Here is a 26,159-nt window from a genome sequence, read left to right on the forward strand (position 1 = left end):
AAGTGACAGAGAGAGGGTACTAGATTTAATTTGGAATTCCACTAAAGTTTATTCAGAACTTTTAATTAGGACTTGTGACTGTAATTCTAGGATTATTGGTGATTTAATTCGCAATACCCTAAGTTCATTTTTGTTACATTTACACCTTGAACTCTAGGGAAATAAATTATTTGTTGAATTTTACAAAGCTAGTTGCTTCTCACTCTTTTCTATTAATTACTTTAAGACCATAGACTCATAATAGATATGACTTGGCCAGAGTTTGAACCCGCGACCTCCTGCATCTAAATCGGATGCTCTAACCACTTAGGCCACGGAAACAGTCTTATGAAATAGAAATGTATCATAACAATGAATATGGGGTTTTCACTGAAAATTCAAAATAAGTTTTTTAAAAAAACAACATAACTGACCCTTAAGGAGTTCTACCACATTTGTAAACTAATGATATGATGTAGGCACACACATGCAAACATGCAGAATGAAAGTGTTATGTTTTCTTTCAAGCTTCTTTACACCATGTCACACATATTTACTTGTATTATTTTGTAATATAGGTCAGTGCCCTAAATTTCTGAATGAAGTATATTATTATCAGTCAAACAAGATTTGTTTTGAGAAGTACCACAGACCAATATGTTGAAGTACAAAAGGTTAAAATATTTTGGGCTAAAATGACATGAGAATATTAAAAGCTTATCTATATATAGATACAAATATGTTTACCACATTTCATTTCTTTACTTGAGGTGACTTTTGCTTATTCAAGCTAACAAGGGTTTCATCTAAAACAGTCTTATGATAGACTTCACTGCGATGGTCTGAAAATACAATCTACATATGGATATAAATATGCCTACTACTTTTATCTATGATGCATATGTTTTATGCAATCCTGTTCACCTTTTGGAATAGATGAACAGAGGATGCCTGTGCATCTTTACTGGAGGGGAAATGCTTTTCCTTACAAGGTTGCTTGTTTAGCAAGATCTTACCAAGAGGCATGGGTGATCTCGTTCTAATTTGAGACAGATCTGGAGTCCTCATGCCATCAATCGTAAAATCTGGATATTCCACAATGTGATCCTTCTCAAACAGCCCTTGATATATGCGTCCATTTTTGAAAAAGAAATTTCCCTGGAATTAAAACAATGAAAATGTTAACATATTCAAACCAATTTCCCCATCACTGAAATTTTCAACAATATTTCATATTTGTCTATTCAAATATATTAAAGTGGAAAAAGGACATTAATGTACTCTATAAAAATTAATAGAACAAGGTTAACATGCCCACTTTGTCCATCTTTGGTACTGCTTTCAACCCCAATTCCATAGATATTAAAACCAGCAAATATTTTCCTTGCATCTCATTTTTGCCAATGTTTTCTCTCTAGCTGAATTTTGTTTTTGCTTATGAGCCAAAGTTCAAAGAACGAAAAGCAGTTACATTTTGGCACAAATCATTTAGTTGTATCTATATGACAATTTTTGACAAAGCTTAAGTCATTGTTTTGATTTTCTCCTCAAAGTTGTTCATGTGTCTCATAATTTTGGCTTCTGTCTGACATACCAGATGTTATGTCCCTTGTTACAAGTATTTTCTGTACTGATATAATTTCTATATGAGAACTTTTATTTACAAGGAGACAAACTTATCAGTGTTATAATAATGATAATAATAATAACAACAATTAATAATAATACTAATAATAACAACAATTAATAATAATAATAACAATTAATAATAACAATAATTAATAATAATACTAATAATAATAGCAATTAATAATAATAATAACAATTAATAATAATACTAATAATAATAGCAATTAATAATAATACTAATAATAATAGCAATTAATAATAATAATAACAATTAATAATAATACTAATAATAATAGCAATTAATAATAATAATAACAATTAATAATAATACTAATAATAATAGCAATTAATAATAATAATAACAATTAATAATAATAACAATAATAATAATTGTACTTATGAACAAATGACTTTTGCTGACTGTTCATGACAATAATTTGGTACTGTTATGATAATATATCTAACATTAAACTCTTTTCTTTTTAAAATTGTATTTAAATATTTTGTATTTTAAACTACACTATCTTTAGCAGTTACTAAAATTGGGGAAATTAATTTTGCCAGAGTAGGCAATACCAGCATCTACGGTGCAATTAATGAATAACAAAATATATCAAAATGTTATTAGCTCCATTTTTCAAAATTTACCTTTGAAATCCATGGAGTCAAAATAACCAGGCAGAGCTAGCAGTTTTTTTTGTGTGGATATCTGAAGTAAGGTCAAGCTACATGCTCTAAAACCTAAATTATACCCATATACCAAACTAAAGTAAATTAAAAAATTATACCCATCAATTATATACCAAACTAAAGGGAATTGAAAAATTATACCCATCAATTATATACCAAACTAAAGGGAATTAAAAAATTATACCCATCAATTATATACCAAACTAATGGGAATTAAAAAATTATACCCATCAATTATATATCAAACTAAAGGGAATTGAAAAATTATACCCATCAATTATATACCAAACTAAAGGGAATTAAAAAATTATACCCATCAATTATATACCAAACTAAAGGGAATTAAAAAATTATACCCATCAATTACATACCAAACTAAAGGAATTAAAAAATTATACGCATCAATTATATACCAAACTAAAGGGAATTAAAAAATTATACCTATCAATTATATATCAAACTAAAGGGAATTGAAAAATTATACCCATCAATTATATATCAAACTAAAGGGAATTAAAAAATTATACCCATCAATTATATATCAAACTAAAGGGAATTGAAAAATTATACCCATCAATTATATACCAAACTAAAGTAAATTAAAAAATTATACCCATCAATTATATACCAAACTAATGGGAATTAAAAAATTATACCCATCAATTATATACCAAACTAAAGGAATTAAAAAATTATACCCATCAATTATATACCAAACTAAAGGAATTAAAAAATTATACCCATCAATTATATACCAAACTAAAGGAATTAAAAAATTATACCCATCAATTATATACCAAACTAAAGGGAATTAAAAAATTATACCCATCAATTATATACCAAACTAAAGGGAATTAAAAAATTATACCCATCAATTATATACCAAACTAATGGGAATTGAAAAATTATACCCATCAATTATATACCAAACTAAAGGGAATTAAAAAATTATACCCGTCAATTACATACCAAACTAAAGGGAATTAAAAAATTATACCCATCAATTATATACCAAACAAAAGGAAATTAAAAAATTATACCCATCAATTATATACCAAACTAATGGGAATTGAAAAATTATACCCATCAATTATATATCAAACCAAAGGGAATTAAAAAATTATACCCGTCAATTATATACCAAACTAAAGGGAATTAAAAAATTATACCCATCAATTACATACCAAACTAATGGGAATTGAAAAATTATACCCATCAATTATATATCAAACCAAAGGGAATTAAAAAATTATACCCGTCAATTATATACCAAACTAAAGGGAATTAAAAAATTATACCCATCAATTATATACCAAACTAATGGGAATTGAAAAATTATACCCATCAATTATATATCAAACCAAAGGGAATTAAAAAATTATACCCATCAATTATATACCAAACTAATGGGAATTAAAAAATTATACCCATCAGTTATATACCAAACTAAAGGGAATTAAAAAATTATACCCATCAATTATATACCAAACTAAAGTAAATTAAAAAATTATACCCATCAATTATATACCAAACTAAAGGGAATTAAAAAATTATACGCATCAATTATATACCAAACTAAAGGGAATTGAAAAATTATACCCATCAATTATATACCAAACTAAAGGGAATTAAAAAATTATACCCATCAATTATATACCAAACTAAAGGAATTAAAAAATTATACGCATCAATTATATACCAAACTAAAGGGAATTAAAAAATTATACCCATCAATTATATACCAAACTAAAGGGAATTAAAAAATTATACCCATCAATTATATACCAAACTAAAGGAATTAAAAAATTATACCCATCAATTATATACCAAACTAAAGGGAATTAAAAAATTATACCCATCAATTATATACCAAACTAAAGGGAATTAAAAAATTATACCCATCAATTACATACCAAACTAAAGGGAATTGAAAAATTATACCCATCAATTATATACCAAACTAATGGGAATTAAAAAATTATACCCATCAATTATAGACCAAACTAATGGGAATTAAAAAATTATACCCATCAATTATATACCAAACTAATGGGAATTAAAAAATTATACCCATCAATTATATACCAAACTAAAGGAATTAAAAAATTATACGCATCAATTATATACCAAACTAAAGGGAATTGAAAGTTATTTCAAACATATCTCAGATATACCAGGTCTTTTTTAAATAGCCAGGATAATCAATGAGCTAATCTTTAAAATTTCTTTTCTTTAAAAATCTAACTCTATGCAAAGTATGAAACTGTAGAGTGTCATCTGAACTGTCAAGAATGCTGTCCATAAAGCTGCACGAAACTGCTGTACAATCAACATTATATAAATAGAATTTATATTAAATCCCATGAGATCACATTTCATGTCACTTTGCTGTTATGCCAAAGCATGAAAGTCAGTGAATTTTTCTCTGAAAATCCACTCACATATTATCCAAATATTTGTAGTGAACTTCAGAAATAACGTTTGTGATGTGGGTTTTTGTGAAAGTACTTCCCACATTAACTGGATGGCAATTTCCTGTTTCCTTCATCTTCTATCCAAATTATCTCTTTCTTCTGGTTTTAAAAAGGTCATTGGAGGAGCATCATCCAATTTATAATTTACAAACAAATTTTTCAGGAAACTTTTAAAATCAGCTTTTATGTAGATGACTCAAACACTTATTCTGATGAAATATAATCTATTTTAAAATAAAATAAAGCAGGAGTCACTGTGGTTCAAACAAATAATTCTTCATAATCATCCTATCACAACATTGGCAAATAGCCAAAAACTCATTCCCATGGCTAGCAGGTGCTATGTAGTCTGTTTTCGAATTATATGCATGTAATAGTCCTTTACACTAATAAACTAAAAAATAATTGGCAGAACCACTGTTCTTGTAGTCACAGTGACCTTGACCTTTGACCCCATAATTTATATTTTTCTTCTTTGTTACCATAAATGCAAGCCATCCACAAATTTGGTCCAGATCTGTGATAAAGAAGTAATGTTATTGTGCAGAAATCATTTTTCTTCTTTCAGTTTGAGTGACCATGAACTCTGATCTTTTCATCCCAAATTCAGTAGGGATTTCCTACCCAAAGTGCAAGCTATCCACAAAGTCTGATGATTGTTGATGCTTAAGAACTCAAGCTGTTGTGCACAAACCATTGTTTTTTCAGTCAAAGTGACTTAAGAGAATTCCTTTAAGCCCACTGTTTAACTTGCTATCAACATTTCTAATCTAGAAATAGATCATGACAATAAGAGACCTCCTTTAAGCCCACTGTTTAACTTGCTATCAACATTTCTAATCTAGAAACAGATCATGACAATAAGAGACCTCCTTTAAGCCCACTGTTTAACTTGCTATCAACATTTCTAATCTACAAATAGATCATGACAATAAGAGACATCCTTTAAGCCCACTGTTTAACTTGCTATCAACATTTCTAATCTAGAAACAGATCATGACAATAAGAGACCTCCTTTAAGCCCACTGTTTAACTTGCTATCAACATTTCTAATCTACAAACAGATCATGACAATAAGAGACATCCTTTAAGCCCACTGTTTAACTTGCTATGTAAAACACTTTAACAATGACTTTAATGTACATACACACTTACAAGTTCAGTTAACTGTACGCTGTAGAGACCCAGCTCTGTCATCGCATAATATACTGGCAGATCTTAGCAGGTTATTCAGAGTATTCAGTAGAACAAACAACATGGACCCTTATCAGCCAGCACATTATGCAGTGGTAGAGCATGGTCTATGATGCCTGAAGTTGGACTAAACTCATAAGCAAGTATAAAAGATAATCTGGGGTGTGGATGTGTGGATGGTTGGATCTGTAGATGTGTGGATGACTGGATCTGTGGATGGTTTGATCTGTGATTGGTTGGATGGTTGGATGTGTGGATGTGTGGATGTTTGGATTTGTGGATGGTTGCATCTGTGGATGGTTGGATCTGTGGTTGGTTGGATGTGTGGATGTACATGCACCTAGATACCAAAGTGATCACTATTCTGAGATTCCATCAAGGCAAACTTGACAAAAATTAATATTTCCAATCATGACATCTGAATAATGTCCATCAATCTTTCTTGATTTCAACTTTTGCCACAGCAGTTGAAGTTCAATATTTCACTTGTGAGTTCTAATGATGGTTATATAATTTCAATCCATGACAAGTACCTTTCCGTGCTTCATATTATTTCTCCAACCTCCCTCATATCTTGCACCATTAGCATAATGAAACACTCCAAAGCCATGGCGCAGGCCACTGACAAATTCTCCATCATACATGTTCCTGAGAGGAAACTGGGAGCCATGGACTCGATGGAGAAGCCAGATATGTTGACCCATACCATGCTGAAATAATAAAACTATCAAATGTGTTAATAGTTTGATACAATGAATTTATGGGTGTTAATGGTTTGATACAATGAATTTATGGGTGTTAATAGTTTGATACAATGAATTTATGGGTGTTAATAGTTTGATACAATGAATTTATGGGTGTTCATAGTTTGATACAATGAATTTATGGGTGTTCATAGTTTGATACAATGAATTTATGGGTGTTAATAGTTTGATACAATGAATTTATGGATGTTAATAGTTTGATACAATGAATTTATGGGTGTTAATAGTTGGATAAAATGAATTTATGGGTGTTAATAGTTTGATACAATGAATTTATGGATGTTTAATTTGAGTAATGGTTGAAAAAGCAGCGTCATCTTTTCAAACTTAAATGCCAACAAAACATTGTTACACAAATTACATTGATCGGTCCAGATCAAAACTTCTGTTAGCACTGTAGTTCACAATGATCCTATTTCTAAATATAATGACTCCTCATCAATGAAATTTCCAAAGAAGATCATATTCTACTATAACATTATGACATGAAATCATTGAGTTGCATGGTCACCTTTTGTATTTAAACTTGATATGTTACAAGTGGGAAAATATTCATAAACTGAGTAAATAATTACCTGAATTCCGTTTTCCCACTGACCACTGTAGACTTGATCCCTATCTAGCCATTTCATTGTCCCCTCGCCATGCCTCACATTGTTAAACCACATTCCCTGATAAAGATTCCCGGAGGGATACTGTCTGGTACCCATCCCGTGACGAACATTGTTCACCCAGTCTCCATCATAGAATGATTTACCTTCAGAATCATAATCCAAACGACCCTGAAGTAAATCATGACATTTAATTCAAGTGTAGACACTAACAAGCATTATTACTTGTGAATATTGGTGTATTCAATTTTTTAACCGTAACTCAGTCATATTTTGTCAGAACATTTTGAAAACTTAAAGAAATCATCTAATATAGAGCATTACACCAAATTTGGTGTCATTCCATGAAATCCTTCAAATGCGATTGACCATAAACAAAATTTTCAGTAGATGTGACATGATAAGACATGGCATGACAGAAAAACACAGATAACACTATGTCATGGGGGGGGGAGACAGACAGGGACATAGGTGTTCATATAGTGACTGACACATACTCAATCAATCTATCATAATCTAGGGCAATTTTAACTCAGTTTTTATTATAAATAATTGTCAAAACTTAAATTTAACTGAGCACTTCCAGTCTCTAATAAAAGTTGCAGAATCTAAATAGAGATGAAGTAAAAGTTGGCTACTTCAACACTGAAACCCAATGCCAATCGAGGGGTGGGGTGGGTGAGAAAAGATATTTTATATCATCTTTTAATTTTGTTCTTTTTCACTGAAAACATACTTTACAGATTTACTTTGACCAGAATATGTGCTGTGCACCAGTTATATTTTGTACATTAAAGGAAAAATGGAAACTTTTTTAGGTTGGTCCATTCAAATTATCATGAACACTCACCTTTCCCCAAAGTAAAAGAATAAAACATTTTTAAGAAAAACAATTACCATATGCACTCATTTATAAGTCATCAAATCCAACATAAAACCGGTGTTATGTGTCTATGCTCTTAAAAAAATAACAGGAAAGAAAACGAGCTTTGTAAAATTTAACAAATATAATTATTTCCTTTAAATACGAGAAAATGAGAAAAAAAGAAGTTATGGTATTGCAAATTAAATCCCAAAATAATCCAAGAATTACAGACACAAGTCCTAGTAATTTAAAGTCCTAAATAAAACTCAGTATAAGTCCTGAAAAAATCCAAAACAAGGGGATGATAAGTCTGTTATAACTTATAGAGTGTTGATGTATCAACAGTCTTTTGTTGAATCAAAGAAATATAATTCCAGGTTTTAATTCAGTATAAATTCCAGTGAATGTCTCTATCCATGAATTTTATCAGAGCACTTTCATATTACCAGAGAAAATAATCACTTGAATTCAATAATTTGAAGAAAATAAATTCATCCCAACTGGACGCAGCATAATAAGTTCTAGATGTTAAAGCAAGAACAACCAAGTCCTCACAATCACAAGATTATATAGTTCTCTACTTGACCTCAGGTCACAATAAGCATTTTCTAAATTAAAAAAACATTACCTAAAGGAAAATAAGCTTCTAGAAGGAATCTGATATTTACAAAACAATAACCTGGATTATGTATAATTCACTTAGGAAATTCCAAAACTTTTACTCAAATAAACATATTTACCTCTTCTGTTAATAATGATCCTGCTATTAAGCCCATACACCTACAGAGTGAATAATTTAGCTATGTATTACTTGTTTACAATAAATAAAATTAAAAAAGTCAGCTTGGGTTAAGCAGAAATTAACTCAAATTTGGACAAGGTCAAGTCCAACATACAATGTTACATAACAATAGCATGTAATAAAAAAATTAAAATATAACTAACAAACAAAAAATTAAATTAAATATACATAACACTGGATCTACCAAAACAAAAATTGCTGGCAGATCATGGTCTATGGTGTTTGTTCTACTGATTACTCCTAACAACATAGACCTAGATCTGCCAGTGCATTATGTGATGGCAGATCTGGGTCTGTGTAGTTTGCAGTTGGATGTAACTTATAGGCAAGTATATATGTTATAATTGCATTGATAAAGTATTGCTCTATGGATCTGTTTTTCTTTTCTGCAGTGGTACACATTAGAATCTCCTTCATCAATCAAGGTAAATGACTGGGGCAGTATCTCAGATTTTCAGTACAAGAATAGCTCCTTAATTATCTTCAATGTATCTTGTCAAAGTCATGATTTAATTAAACCCAATAAGGAAGATTAAACAACAGGGAATGTGCCATGACAAGAATATGTTTACATAACAATTAACATTTCACAGTCAAACAAGTTTTCTTGAGTACCCTAACCTCACCAGATATGACTGAGCAGTACATAGATGAAATATACAGGTTCTGGATTCCTGTAATGTATAAATTGGTACCTATATTCTTGCCCTGCATGGATATTCCATCCAAAATAGTTTGATATTATCCCCCTGAGCACTTCTCTTTACCCCCAATTTGAAAAAAAAATTGTGTACAGCTATTGCATTTGACCCTGTCCACCCAAGCAGTATCTTATCTCACTGTTCTTGTCAAAACAAAAAAGCATTTAATGTCATACCCTGATGAACTGATATGTACTGTTTAAAAAAATAACTATTTAGCAATAACTGATTGGAGCTAAATAAATCATATGCATGAACATAAAGATCAAACCTGTTCTTGGATGAAAATAAAAACTACTGAAAAATTAATGATTCAGCATATCACTAATGAGAAAACGAACAATGCATATATTAGATATCACACTACAACCCATATATTAGATATCACACTACAACCCATACATTAGATATCACACTAAAACCCATATATTAGATATCACACTACAAACCTGGGCAGGAGAAATATTAAAAACATACAATGAGTACCTCAGATATCACACTACAACACATGGCTATATACAGTTTAAAAACAAACAATGAGTACCTCAGATATCACACTACTATAACACATGGCTATAGACAGTTTAAATACATACAATGAGTACCTCAGATATCACACTACAATGCATGGCTATAGACAGTTTAAAAACATACAATGAGTACCTCAGATATTACACTACAACACATGGCTATAGACAGTTTAAAAACAAACATTGAGTACATTAGGTATCACACTACAACGTATGGCTAAAGACAGTTTAAAAATAAACAATGAGTACCTCAGATATCACACCACAATGCATGGCTATAGACAGTTTAAACACATACAATGAGTACCTCAGATATCACACCACAATGCATGGCTATAGACAGTTTAAACACATACAATGAGTACCTCAGATATTACACTACAATGCATGGCTATAGACAGTTTAAAAACATACAATGAGTACCTCAGATATCACACTATAGCATATGGCTATAGACAGTTTAAAAACAAACAATGAGTACCTCAGATATCACACTACAATGCATGGCTATAGACAGTTTAAAAACAAACAATGAGTACCTCAGATATCACACTAGAACTCATGGCTATAGACAGTTTAAAAACAAACAAAGAGTACCTCAGATATTACACTACAACCCATGGCAGAAGAAATATTAAAAACAAACAATGAATACATTGGACATTATAGTAAAACCAAGGGCTATAGACAGCAAAAAAACATTAAAGGTTATAAGTAATGGTTAGTCAATGTAAAGGGTGGGTGAGTGTGCTGGAAAAATGGAAAGGAGTATGTGGGTAATATGAAAAGGATAGGTGGGTGGCAAAATATCTGACTTGGGTGGTGATGGCAGAATCAGAAGACTTATTATTTGCACTCGTATATGTGCAAGCTTACCTTCCCATGTCTTTTCCCCTGGAACCAGTCACCAGCATATGACATTTTGTTGTCCTTGAAACAGAAGGTCCCTACTCCATGTCGCTTCCCATTCAACACATCACCCTCATAGTAACTGGTCAAATTTGGAAATAAATGTATCACAAAACTTTTTCCACAATTTTTCAATATTATGGTGCTACGGAATCAATTCAGAGTAATATTAAAAGGTGAAAAGTCTTTCCGACTATCATAATCTGTGTGTTAAATTGGTGAGAGCCAAGAAAAGGACTGCAAATCCCATAGTCTAATGTCTCTGACAATTCATTTTCAAAGTCAGATAACTACAATTTTCCAAGGTTATACTGCTTTTCTTGTATTATACAACAAGTCAGGCAAGTGTTTTCTCCTATTTCAAAAATAAGCCAGAAAGATGGTAGTTTTCTTTCTTTAATCACTTTATCGGGACATGTATGCCCGCTATGCTTACTGAATGCTTGAATCCAGTTCTTTCCATTAGTTCATTCACATCTTGTGATATCTTACACATACCATAACAAGGAAATGTCTCATGCAGACTGGATCTTCAATTAGATCTGTATCTACCCACTAACAAATTACCTTCTCTAATTAGTACTACACTGTAATAGTCTCTGCTGTACCCTAAAGTGTGCATATGGGCACCTGTCCAAAATACTCTTTTCTTAAAGTTTTAGAAATGTGAGTCAGAATTAGCAATTACCTTCCATCAGGCCAGTAATATACTCCTTTCCCAGTGATCTGATTTCTGTAGAAATCACCCTAAAATAAAAAATGTTGCTTTAACTGTTATATAATGCATCCAGTAATAAACTCACATATGCATCCAGTAATAAACTCACATATGCATCCAGTAATAAACTCACATAAAGTGAATTCTAGTAATTCAAACTCTTATATCCACAAATAGTCATTTCCCAACACTTACTCAAAAATATTTTTAAAAATCATTACGACTTTCTTACTTTTCTTCCACTTTTTCAGCTGTCATTTTAGTTTTGTTTAGGAAATCGATTTTATTCTGTTATAATTAAAGTTTTATATACTTCATTTTGTAAAATAAGATCTCTAATTATTATAACCCTCTACAGTATGCTTTCAGTTGATTTTCACCCAAATAAAAGGTCTTTTTGTCTGGTTTTAAATTTTGAAATACTGAATAAATTCAAGCACATATCCAAATGTAGCAAGTTTTCTGATTGGTGGATGTCAAAATTAAAATCCACCATATGTACAGTACTATCAGTGACCTTCATGTTATTCTGACACTATGAATCTTCCTTCAACACTGTATGAAGTATAAAATACCATGAACAGAATCTACCAACTGTCACAAATTTTATGGTGTACCAATTGTCACAGATTTTGGGGTGTACCTAGTGTCATGTATTTTGTGGTGTGCCTATTGTCACATATTTTGTGGTGTACCTACTGTCACATATTTTGTGGTGTACCTATTGTCACATATTTTGTGGTGTACCTATTGTCACGTATTTTGTGGTGTACCTATTGTCACGTATTTTGTGGTGTTCCTATCATCACATATTTTGTGGTGTACCTATTGTCACGTATTTTGTGGTTACTAAAAGCAATGAATTTAAAGACCCATCCAAATATTGTCTTTCTATGGAAACAAAATGACGTATTCCTCAAGATACAAATTAAATGCTATTTTTCCTCAAACCACAAATATGGATGCCAATGAAATTAAATGGAATGATGGTATATATATATATATATATATATATATATATATATATATATATATATATATATATAATATGCTTCTTATGACATGCAATTATATTGCTTTGACTTCCATAATAAAAAGTATCACCTTTACTGCATGTTTGACTGTCAACATTCCAATGTATTATATTGACATAAATGTTGACTGAAGTATTTCAAATACTGGTCTAAATGTGAAATTACTACATCTATTTTCAGTATGAAGATTGTGAACACAAATCTGGATTACTGGTAAATACCTCATACTTCATTCCATCCATCCATATGTATTCCCCTTTGCCATGCATAAAACCCTCTGAAAATTGACCCTGTCAAAAAAAGAAAGAAGGCTGAAGTTACTGGGATCTTGTATCTGAACTTATATTTTTAAGTTATATCTCACAACTATTTTCATAGCAAGAGACCCATGTTGCCAATCTCATTAAAAAAATTTTTTTACCTTATAACACTTTGCAGGTAATTTTATGATAACATTATGCAGGTAAATTTATGATAACACAGATTGTCATCCTTAAGTCTCAAGAGTGTTACTTATGCAAAAAAAAACTATTTCTGAACTTTCTTCGGTTATGTCAACACTAACATGTACAGTACTGGTAAGTCTGTGGCTGTAAAACCTGGCTTAATGGCTCTATCCAGAGAGAGTGACATTCTCCCTCAGAATAGTGCCTACAACAGCTATTGAGAAAAGAATACAACTGATGAGGTACATTACATATTATAAAAAATAATATTACAAGTGATCCTGTTGACACCAACGTATATTTGTCATATTGTTCTATGAAAAATCAACTGCATGGACTCTGACACCTCAATTACTAGCTCAATGTGAATTCCTGCTAATAAAGACACTCAACACATGTTGGATTTTATCACCTTTGTCAATATCTCAAGTTCTGGGATGTTGTCATCTGGATAGCTCGTGACTGCAGCCTCCCAGATATAAACTGGTCAAGCAACATTATCACTGGTCATCAGAACAGAAAGGCTATCAAAGAACACTTCCTCCACCTTAAAAGTGAATTAGGCCTGAATAAAACTGTAGGATTCACAACCAGAGCAAATGCTACCCTGGGCTTCTAATTCACAAATAGACCTTCACTGGATGGGCAATACCTAGCACTAGTGACCAAGCCTCATTGATTATAATGTAATATGTCACAGAAGAAATCAGTTAAAAGAATGCCCTATACACATGGACATTATTCCCAGAATATTATATTATTACTGAAATAAACTTTTCCTTTCAGATGAACTCCTAATATTATAGCCAGACACACAGGTGTTGCTCCCTTGAAAACATGTTAGTCTCACCTTTTGTGACAACATCAAAATCCTAATGGATTACTGAAAGAAGCTGCCATATATTTATCACCTGGCCTTCCAAATCTCCCTAGTCAGTCTTACGATTCCAGGTCAGTGGAAAACTGCCCTTGTTACACCAATCTTCAAGAATAGAAACCCTTCTACACCAGCAAGCTATTTGCAAAGATCCTGACTTCCATCATATATAAAACACCTGAACAACATCACACACAGCTCTATCAGGTCACTCTTCAAACATTACAACACACTGCAAACGTGGATTTCAGAAAAGAAAGTAATTTGTTACACAATGTATCCTCTCCATACAGGGCCTAGTTAAAGGGTAAAAACCAGCAGATCAAGGTTGTCTTATTGGACTTCTCCAAGGCCTTTGACAGAGTACCCCAACAGTGCCTCGTGAAGAAGTTTCATCCCTACTGTGTAATGAACAATATGCACACAGCTGGATTAAGGATTTTCTATTCAACCATACACTAGAAGTTTGTTCTTGACAATATTAAGTTCACCCTCATAAAATCCCCATCACAATTTTGGGTCTTCTCATCTTATTGGTATATACAGATATCAATGATGCACCAAAGTGTACATCATCTACAACCATACACTTTGAAGACAATTGCCTTTGTACAGAATCATCTGTTCCAACAAGGATTTTACTACCATTCAGAATGACAATGTCCATGAGTGAGGATCCAAATGGTAAAGGACTTTCAATCCAGATAAATATAATGTATTATGGATCACCAATAAGTGCCACCCAATAATCATCAACTACACCACTGAAGACCACCTGTACTTCATGTCCTAGGGAAATCACATTGACATCACCAAAAAGACCAAGTCCATCCTTTCTGATGACATAAGATCCACCCTTCCATGGGCAAAAGAAAAAACCTGCAAAACCCTTGCTTAACCCGTACTTGAATATGCCTTTAATATCATATATATTCGTTTACAAGTCAAGTACAACTGCAAGCTGCACATATCCAGATTTACTGTCACATAATGCACTGGCAGACCTGGTCCTGTGCAGTTTGTTAAGAGTAATCAGTAGAACAAACAACATATATCCTGCTTTGCCGACACATTATGCTATGGCAGAAAAGGATCTTGGTTGTTTGCAGTTTAAATCAACTTATAAGTGAGTATATACAGTACTTGGCACCTATATACAGAACATGACATTGACAACATTTAAGTGGTGTCCAGAGATGAGCAGTCCAATTTGTTAATGATGACTTCCAGTGTAACATCAATGCACAAAATCCTGGGATGGAAGCGCCTGAAGTGACCATACTATACAATATTACCTACCACCTAGTTCAGATAATGCTCTGTCATGATCATTAGTAATTTCCCATACTTAGAGCATAAACATCTTAAGAATTCGAAATTTTCAGCAATATCATAGTCTCTTCATCAGTGACTAATGTTGACAACATGACTTATAATGGTCACATGATACAAGTAGACTGGGATAGATGGGTGGTAATTCAAGCCCCTCATCCCCTCATCACAAGAAGGATGCCCCACTCTGTCCCATAGTATCTAGTTTGGGCAGTGTACTGTATGATTTGGTCAAATATCTAACTTCACTCATAGGGCATCTAGTAGGCAAAATGGAACACCATATATAATTCTACATTTTGTCCAAAAGATCTGAGAACTAGAGGTACCACCATATACAAAACTGGTTTCTTATGATGTATCAAGACTTTTCACCAGTATTCCAGTGGATAATGCTATGAGTGTGATCAGAGATAAATTAGAGAAAGGCAATGCTCTGAAATCTAGATGTGATCTCCCTAATGAACATATTTGTGCTTTATTGAATCTGTCCATGGACAGTACATATTTTATCTATAAGGGGCAGTTTTACCAATAAAAACAGGGAGCGGCAATGGGGTCCCCAGTCTCACCAATAGTTGCCAATTTATAAATGGAGTTTTTTTAAGAAAAAGGCCTTGAAATCATCAATAATAATTGTGCTCATGCACTATTGTAATTAAACACTGTTAAACATATTAAGTCTTATTTAAGTGGCATCCCTGAACAACATCTAAAGTATACAAAGAAACGGTAGGAAAGCATGAACTATTTTGAGATCTGAATAAACATGCAAGTCAATTTAATACAATTTTGTTTTTATCTTTTCATATTTGAAGTGAAGCAATTGCAATGTTGTGTGACAAATAATAGTGAAAAAGTAGGATGATTTTGGTCATATGGAAATTGGAGTCAATGCCTCTGGAATTTGAGTCAGGACTTGTGCATTTTTTAAGTCACTAGACCTGAGTCTGTATCTGCAGACATTTTTTTTTGAGCAATGGTATATGATAAAATCTTAGTGTTCCAAACATCACCTAAAGATTTATGTTATAATGGATTAAAACTGCTAATTAATGTTTATCAGATAGGTCTCCAATCCTAAGCATAAGGAATTAGATTTTTTTATCAAAATTATCATTAGGAATCTAAACTCGATTATCAAATGTCTTCATCTCCTTATTTACTAATATCTAACCTATGTGGCTTCACCTAATCCCATTACAATCATGTGAACTTTGTTGCATATTATATGACTGATACTTGCTTTGCTGAAATGCATCAAAAAAAGAGAATTTCATTCATAAAAATTTGCAAACATTTGAGGACTAAGCCATCTGAATTTTTATGCATCCTAACATGAATAGTATGCATACTGTTACATTGAGTTCAGCATCCCAGAGAATCCAATGTCAACTCCTAGCTGCAATTATACTCAGTTCTGAGGGATACAATGAAGAAAAATAATGATTAATAGTATGCAGCTAACAGTATAATAATACTATGTAAGTAATAATGATAATAATAATGACTTTATTTAAGGAGAGTAACGTTATTTTGTGAAGAACTAATCGAACTTGAGGCCCTCATACAAAGGAACTTAGGTATACTTCTGATGCCTCTGCACCTTTAAAGTTGTAACTTTTTGTCACATCAATTTTAAGAAGAAAAGATTTTTTCCTACCTTGTAGACATTACTTGAAGTAAACTGGGCTATGCCTTCTCCTTCATACAGTCCTCTCACCTTTTCTCCTTCATAACTGAAATACAGGATCATCTTTTTGTAGACAGTAATATTGCTAAATAGGAAAGAAAACTAATCATCCCAACCTGGTTTTAAAAACATCTTTTATTTCAAGTCTAATATGTGCACTTTCTTTAACTCCAGCATTATGTTTTCCCAAAAGTTTAAAATTGTTTTACAGCTCAATGTACGAAGACAGTGGGCACATTAATTAAGTATAATTAAAATGCTTCAAGGATAATAACTGTTGAAGTGTTGGTGTATTTAACGTTTTGAAAACTAAGGATTCAAGCAATCCAAAACCACATCAAACTTTTGTTTGAACAGTTTTTATTCAAGAAAACATTTTCATGTATCCTTTATAACAATATAATCTACATGGAGATTCAGTAGAAAGCTGGAAGCTTCTTGAAAACTGTTTCTCCTATTAGTTAGTAATTTTAACAATCAATAATTGTCAACTGATTAATTGCAAGTTGGTCAGTAATGTGAAGAGAACACAATGTCTCAGAGTTGTATAATTTTTACATTCTAAAGTTAAGTGTTTAGCTGGTTCTACTTTTCCTCATGTGCAGTACATATTGTTAAAAACATAATTTAGGAATAAATCATTGTTTATGCTACTGCATTTGGTTCTCAATCACATATGGTGAATTTGATCCAACTGATCACCAACAAAATAATACAAGGGAATTTTAACTTTACCCGATTTAGGTAAGTTTTAAAATTTTGAATAGATGAGTTACTTAGTATTTCAATGGTCAACATGTTTCATATTTGAACTATGAAAGGCAGAAATGATTTTTTCTAAAGTGTTGTTTGGCACAAAGGAGGTATAATATTACTCAATGACTGAATGGTGTAGGTATAATTGTTAACAACAAGAGGCTGAATTATATCTTGTAAGTAATTCAGAGCAAAACCATAGTACATTTTAAACAACCGAATTAATTTATATTTATAACGTCAATGATTCAGGTTATCTAACCCAGTTTTCTCATATAATAATGCCTGAGCCACACTCTTGGTAGCACCTGTTACTATTTCTCATAGCTTCCAAATTCATTTTTTTCAGTCATCCTTTTTCTTGCATAATAGTATTATCCCAGATGCAATCATCATAGTTAAACATGGGAAGTAGAGATGTATACATTCTTTCCAAGACCAAGCGATCCCATCTAATTTTCAAAGTTTAAACTTATAATTGATTTGAATATTATTGGCTAATAATTGATTTGAATATTATTGGTTACTCTCAGATAATATCTAAAACCATGTTAGAATCGTTAAAAAGAAAAGGCACCTCTCAATGATAATCTCGGAGAGAACAGGTTCATCGTACACTGGCTCTGGCACGTCTGGAATTGATTCTTTTGGGACTACTTCGATAGTTTCTTCTTGATTTTTAGTGTTAATCTGAATTTCTTCTGGTACATCCGCATTACTTGTGGTCTCTTCATGCTTTTTGGCGCTTCTCTTTTCACCCTTCTTTGGTTTTCCCTCGTTCTTAGTTGCCATGTTTGACAACGTTGTAAACAGTAGCAGGACCGCAGTAATGCGGTGAATAAATATTAGTTTTCCATTGTATGTTAGGGAGCGCTCACCAGAAATTATGCACTTTTGAGAGCGTGATGTATGTAAGGTGAAGCTGTTTGCATTTAAACATGCACAATAGAGAGAATGATGGCATACCTCTATGCTACATTAATGTAATGTGGATGATATTTCTTTGGATATTGTACTTTTGGAAATTGTACATCATTTAAGCACACCGTAACTAAAATGACTGCTCCCTGTGCTAGATAATCAGCCTGAATTAATCTAAAGTACACTATCCATAGCAGCTATTAAAATAGGGAAAATAAATTTTGCCAGACTAGACAATACCAGCTTCTGAAAGTGCAATGAATGAATTATCAAATATATAAAATGTAAAAAAAAAAGTTATCGGCTCTTTTTTATACAATTTATCTCTGAAGTTCAGGAAGTGAAAATGACCAAGTAGAGCTAGCACTTTTTTGAAACATGCACATCTGGAGTAAGGCCAAGCTGTATACTCTATAACCCATATTACACCCATCAATCATACATCAAAATAAAGGGAATTAAAGGTTCTTTGAATTATACCTAAGATAAACAAGGTCTTTTTTAAATAGCCAGTATAACCAGTGAGGAAAGCCGGCTTAATTATTTTTCTCTCAAATCCTAACCCAGAACTCCATCTTAGTCTGTTGTGCGGAAACAAATATACAAATCGTATATTTTTAATAAATAGTAATTTAAAAATACACAATAATTTAAAGCGATGTACAAACCTTTTTTTATATATACATAAATACGTTGCTCGACGTACAGCAAGCCCGCGGGCATGAGAGCGGTAATGGAATCTACTTCAAACACTTGTTTCCAATGATGATCTACGGATAACAGCGATGAATGTTAGCTGTAGCTAATCGATTATTTCTATGATTTATTTTGAGTATTGATACATGTGGCTTTAATTATGTGTCATCCTAATGTTGGTAATGTGTGTGTGTGTGTGTGTGTGTGTGTGTGTGTGTGTGTGTGTGAATGAAATAGACTTTTGTTTGGTTACCACCGCAGAAGTGCAAAGTGAATATGAGTAGTAAGTAGGGGCACCCTACGTACAATGGGAATTAGCATTACAGACCCCCCCCCCCCCGGGCAAATCTACGTACAATGGAAATTTAACATGGCGAAAAATCGTGGGCAAATCTACGTACAAGGGGAATTAACATGGGAATAAATCGTGGGCCACTTTACGTACAAGGGGAATTTAACATGGGGAATAGAGTTTGGGCTTGTTTAGGGACAAGGGGAATTGAATATGGGATTTTTTTTTTTTTAAATTTTTTTTAAAAAAGGGGGTAGGCAATTGAAAAGTCATTCTCTTTTCGAGAAATATGGCTGGCCCTGAAAAGGGCCTATGGGTTTCTTCTAACACTTCCACTTCTTCAACCATCTTCTCACTTTTGTCACTATTCCTGTCTTCTTTTTCTCCAGTCAGGATGACCTAGAGCTCTAAACTTTTCCTGAACTTTTATCCAATTCTGATTCAACCTCTCACACTCTGCCTGTTTCTTTTTGTTTTCCACATCTTTTCTTTCTTCCCTCCATTTCTCTTTAATCTTCTCTACTTCTTCCTCCATTACTTTTCTCATCATATCTTCCCCTTTCTTCACCTTTTCCAATCCCCATTTTACATTTCTCCACTCTGTCCAGTACAATATTTTTTCTAGGATGCACCGGACTTTGATGACATTATCCAGTGCTTCCTTCAAACTTCCCACTCTGAAGTAAGGTGGGTTAATGAAGCCTCTTGACTTATTGACTTCTTCTTCAATCATCCCTGCTATGATATCTCTTGCTGTCTTTAGGCCTTGAACTTGACTCGTTACAAAGTCTTTCATATCTTTGCCTCCATTCCTCTTCTATTCTTCCTAAAACATATTCTACATCCATTATCCAGAAATAGATGTCTCTCAATAGATTAAATAGAACTGATACTTGAGTCATTTTGTCTCAGTTATTCCTTAGAATGGTTCCAACATCAAACTTTGTGGGTTCTTATAGTCAAAGCGAGGACGTGATGGAAAACATCCCCCTAAAAACATAAAATTGATCTTACCTAGATCATGACCAAACAACGATGACGTGAAGGAAAACATCCCCACTTTTCTCATTTCATATAATAAAACCCAAACTATACTCTCCACATACGCTAAGAAACCCATAATCTACTATTCACACAAACATACCAGAGCTCTTACAAACACTAACACACAAACACATACCCTCACATTTTTTTAAAAAAGAGTCAGTGTTTATATTCACACTACTCTACCTACACACATTGGCAAATCGATGGTTATTTCTTTTCTAGAGTATTGGGTAGCCCTGAAAAGGGCTTTTTTTTTTTTAACTTCATGGACACCTGGTTAATGGTGGCACCTTCCAGGCCTGGCGCCACATACACATCTTGTCCCCCAGTTACTTTTTACCTTTTGGGGGGAGAGAGCAGAGGCAGGATATGTGGCTTCAGAATCCCAATTTTCGCTCTCTGGGATTCTGAAATTTCTTCTTCTTCTTCTCTCCTTTTCCTCCTCCTCTTCTTTGTTTCTTCTCTCCTCCTCCTCTTCTTTGTATTTTCTCTCCTCCTCTTCTTTGTTTCTTCTTTCCTCATCCTCTCTCATCCTTCCGTCTTCCACAATGGCTTCCGCGGCCAGTTCATTCAACAGGCGCCTGGCATATTCCAGATGCACATGAAGTTCCAACAGTTTCCCCAGTCTCGTGTTCAATTTTGGGGGGCCCCGAGTAGCCGTTGGTCTAAAGCGCTCTCCGTCACGGATCACTGCCATCTCACCTCTGTCTGCGCCGGTTCGAGTCTCGGATTCAGCCAATGTGGGTATGTGAGAAAGCTTGCCAGTAGCTTATCGTGGGTCGGTGGTTCTTTTCGGGTCTTCCCGGGTTCTTCCTCCACCAATAATACTGGCCGCCATGTATAGCCTATCGTGTGCTGAAAAATGGCGTTAAACCCCACAACAACAACAACAACAATGTTCAATTTTGGTGTTGATCATTCAACAAGGGTAGCTAGACTGCCCAGCGAGTTTCAATTTATAGTGAAAGCGCGGACGTGAAGGAAAACATCCCCCTGAAAACATAAAATTGATCTTACCTAGATCATGACCAAAGAAACAACGCGCGGACCTAAAAGAAACACTCACTCACTTTTTATGCTACCCATCACTATTTTAAAATTGTTTTCATAAATCACTTCAATAGACTATCCACATACGCAAAGCAATCCAATCTAACCCCAAATATACACCTCAAACACCAAAAAAGACATCATTTTAATCTACTATCCATACCAACCTACTTGAGCACTTACAAACACAAACACACAAACACATACCCTCACATTTTTTAAAAAAGAGTTATTGTTTATATTCACACTACTCTACCTACACACATTGGCAAATTTATCGTTATTTCTTTTCTAGAGTATTGGGTAGCCCTGAAAAGGGCTGTTTTTTTTTGTTTGCTATGGCAATGTTTTTTAGTTTCTAAGAATGCGATGTCCTCTGAGGATAGACTTTCTGGCGATAGGTCTGCTTCTTCGGAAAGAGAAGAAGAACTCTTTGGTGTCGATACGACAATCGACAAAGCCTCTGTCAGGTTCAGGTTGCTGCTGCTGCTGTTGTTGTTGTTGCTGCTGCTGTTGCTGCTGTCTCTGAAGTCTGTACTTCTCTGTCCATTCTTCTTTCTCCCTGTTCACTTCTTCTCTGAAGAGCTCTTCTATCAGGTCTTCAGTGACTTTTAACATTCTCACATTCTCTATTTCTTCTGGCTTCGGTATCAGACTGTGTCTGACCCTACGCAAATTCACGTAGGCTTCGTTGAGCTTAGCTAGTTTGGAGCACATCTTCGTAGGAGGATGAGTCGACAATGGATGGTTAGACTTGAAACAACCCCGGTTCTTAAAGTCAAAGCGCGGACGTGAAGGAAAACATCCCCACACGGTTTTCGAGCCGCAATGTTCAGTGAGTGTCATGAGAGGGATAGAGAGAAGTCAAAGAGCATGAATCAAACATTCTTATAGCCAAACAAAAGACAAAGGCATTTTGTTCAAAACACAACATTTTTTATTCAAAAATCACTTAACACTAAACAACAACTCTAACATTTTTTAACAATAATCCAACATGATAACATCAAACATTTTTTTCAAATTGACAAACATTTTTTTCTCAAATTGACAGTCTACTTTAAACAGGGCCATGTACTCGTCCAGTGATTCGAAACAATTCGGTTGTCCAGTTAGGTAAGTAACCTTTGTCGAAAGTGCGTTTGGTTTTGCCAATGCGCACCCAATCTCCTACGGCCAACTCTCCACTTTTCTTGGGGACAGCCCTCGTCGGGGACGTACCAAACAGGCGCTCAAACACCAGCACTTCGTTCTCGGGAGTCACGTCTTGCGGGGCACGTCCGATGCTTCGATGGTAAGATTGGTTGTAAGCTTGCACCAGGTGCGGTAAGATGTCGATGTACTTCAGAGTGTGGTGATGCGTAAAATATTTCCACATGCGTTCTTTCAAAGTGCGTTGAAAACGTTCCACGAGGCTGGCTTTGGTTTCGGGATTCTCGGTGGTAAAAAAAATGAATGTCACGTTTCTTTAATTCTTTTTGGAAAGCTTGGTTCAGAAATTCGGTCCCTTAGTCCGTTTGCCATCGAAGAGGGTGACGACCGCTTTGTTTCAACACCCGTTGCAGGGCTCGCACTAACTCGCTGCTCGATTTGGAAGTCAAGGGCACGACCCAGGCAAATTTGGAAAAGACGTCGATGACACAAAACAAATATTTGTAGCTACGATTGTAGCTGGCCAAATGAGAGACATCGGATAAATCGGCTTGCCATTGATGATCGATGCCTTCCACTCGGGTGCGACTTCTGGCAAACTTGCGTCGAATGGGTTTGTGTAAAGTGTAAGTAGCTTGTTCTTGTAACCATCGTTGCACTTGAGGTAAACGGAGACTTTTCAGTCGAGTTTTGGCAGCACGATACAATTTTTGAACTCCTGCGTAACCTGCAGGATGCGAGGGATCGTAGTAAATGCTGGCTAAGACTTTTTCCATTTTTTGTGTTGGTTGGTGTGTTAATAAGGCACCCACTCTTGGAGGATGCTACTCTTTTTCTCTTGGGGTATTTTCTTGGATTGCAATGCTTTGCGTGTGCGACCGGCAATAGGTGTTGAAGAGGAGGATGTCTGAGCGGGGCATATCGGTTCTTGTTTCACTTCTGTCTTCACTTCTGTCTTCACTTTCTTTTTCTCTTGTGATGAAGAAGGGGTGGCCATCATCTTTTTAATCCATCCAATTCTGGAGGTAGGTGGTGTTGTTAACTTGCGTACTTTTTCTTGTGGAGTTTGAAACCCTTCTTCTTCTTCTTCTTTTCCTTTTTCTGTCTTGGTCACTGGTAGTGGTGGGACTGGTACTGGTACTGGTGATGGTGCTGGACTTTTCATCAAGCTCTTAAAATCTTTCAAAGTGGGTAGAGCTGTTTCGTCTAAAGCTTTCTGGTGAAAGAGTTGCAGTAGTTGCAAGAGTTGACCGTACTTTTGCGATTTTTCTGTTTCGGACAAATCTTGGCGATCCATCAAGGACTGCAATTCATGTTGTAACTGGGACATCTCGCTCAAATTGGGATTGGGAGGTAAATGCGGGGTACGATGTTCTTGCCACCGATGGTATTCCATCCATCGTTTGTAAGGCACTAAAGCCAGTTTTCGTCCTTCCATGGGGTTGTCAGGGGTCGATTCTGAGATCTTGGGACTTCCGAGGGCCTTTTTATCTTGCTCCCACCAGTCCTCCCAACATGGTTCTCAAGACTCCTTTCAGTATGGGGCCTAACAAGAGAGGCAAAATGCCTCCACGTTGGACCAACATCTTCTTCTTTTGACGAATGGGAATTTTCTTTTGAACCATTTGGCGAAGAACGTGACGATGTTTGCCTAAGCATTGTTTCTGGTGTTTGGACAAAGGGATCGTGCCTTTCAAGACGTTCAAACAACATTCGCACACGGTATCGATGACCTCTTTGGAGGCCGATTGAATGAGTTTTTTTCGTAGAGGTGGAGAAGCTTTGGACAGGACAGATAACATGTCCCCATGTTTGACTAAACGAGGAGGCAGTCCTTTCTTTTTCTTTCCTTGGGGTTTTCTGGAGGGTGACATCTTTGAGTCTTCAGGAGCACCAAAAAACACTGATACCCCCGACTTGGTCACAGGCCTTTTGTATACTGGAACGCGTCGCCACTGATTGTCTTTACGTCGTATCAGTTTGAGGACAGGCATGACACGTCGTGCAGGGGTACGCAACGGACTAAATCGAGCCAGTTCTTGCTTGGACAAATCCAGTAAACTTTGTAACATGCCCGATCTTTCTTGGACTTTGATTTTGGGAGAAGGTACTTTGTGAGCAGCAGCCACTGCCACTAAATTGGAGGGTCCTGCCACTGGGAAGTTCTTTTTGGGGTCATCACCGGAGAAGTTCTTGGTGTAATCAACGTCTCCAAGTACTCTTCAGTTCTTGGTGTCATCAACGGAGAAGTGGATGACCGTGAGGATGCCGGAGATGCAGTCACTGCCGTGGCAGGTCGTGGTTTGCGAGTGTAAGGTTGTGTCCTGGCCGAAGTGAATCTCTTGCGACTAGATTTCTTCTGTGGGCTTTTCTTTTTCTGGGGACTTTTTCTCTGTTTCTTTTTCTGGGGGCTTCTTTTCTTTTTCCGGGGTGGTGTCTGGTCAGAGGAGGGTCCCGCCACTGGAGAAGTTCTTCGTGGGGACCTGGTCTTTTTCTTTTTCTTCTTGGGGCTTCGTTGGACTTTTGTCTTGGGTATAACTTTGGGGGCATTAGGATCCCATCTTAAGAGAGAGCGAATGATGACCCCTCCTAGAATACCACTCCCTCCAGGTTTCAAAATGATTTGTTTTTTGGTTTGAGTGTCGATGCGGGGATCGGCCAGTTGGACCAAAGCGACTTTGTTTCGATCAAAAAAGCGTTTGGTTTGATGAGGAATCTGAATGATTCCTTGGAGTATTTGACGTGCCGTCACCGTGAACCATCGTAAGACTTCTTTGAGACTAGCTTCTACGACAAGAGCTCGTATTTGTGGATTTTTTTCTCGACTGATGCCATACAAGGCACGAATCAATTTGACGGGAAGATGCGACTGAAGGGACGTCATGTTCGCACTGAGAGTGAGACAGACGATAAAAGGGTCTGAGGTTTTTATAGATTTTTTTATGGGGAGTGAAATGAAGTCGAGGACGGAGACGTGTACAGGACAGGCCCTCCATC

At 34.8% G+C, this 26,159-nt stretch overlaps 1 protein-coding gene across 1 annotated transcript in view; it reads right to left on the reverse strand.

Annotated features, from left to right (window-relative positions):
* LOC149806407 (radial spoke head 10 homolog B-like) overlaps positions 1-18,809 on the reverse strand; it is a 69,338-nt gene extending 50,529 nt beyond the window's left edge. Inside the window, exons 1-8 of the mRNA XM_089952890.1 lie at positions 18,582-18,809; positions 17,219-17,294; positions 13,122-13,190; positions 11,837-11,895; positions 11,116-11,230; positions 7,306-7,512; positions 6,500-6,676; positions 996-1,137 (exon numbers count right to left, since the gene is read on the reverse strand). Coding sequence (XP_089809016.1) covers positions 996-1,137; positions 6,500-6,676; positions 7,306-7,512; positions 11,116-11,230; positions 11,837-11,895; positions 13,122-13,190; positions 17,219-17,294; positions 18,582-18,796 — 1,060 coding nt within the window. The 5' untranslated portion in view covers positions 18,797-18,809. The remainder of the gene's footprint in view (positions 1-995; positions 1,138-6,499; positions 6,677-7,305; positions 7,513-11,115; positions 11,231-11,836; positions 11,896-13,121; positions 13,191-17,218; positions 17,295-18,581) is intronic.
* Between the last annotated feature and the right edge of the window lie 7,350 nt (positions 18,810-26,159).

Source organism: Sinohyriopsis cumingii, chromosome 1, assembly GCF_028554795.1.
Source record: "Sinohyriopsis cumingii isolate HCF-2022 chromosome 1, ASM2855479v2, whole genome shotgun sequence".
Classification (NCBI taxonomy): Eukaryota; Metazoa; Mollusca; class Bivalvia; order Unionida; family Unionidae; genus Sinohyriopsis; species Sinohyriopsis cumingii.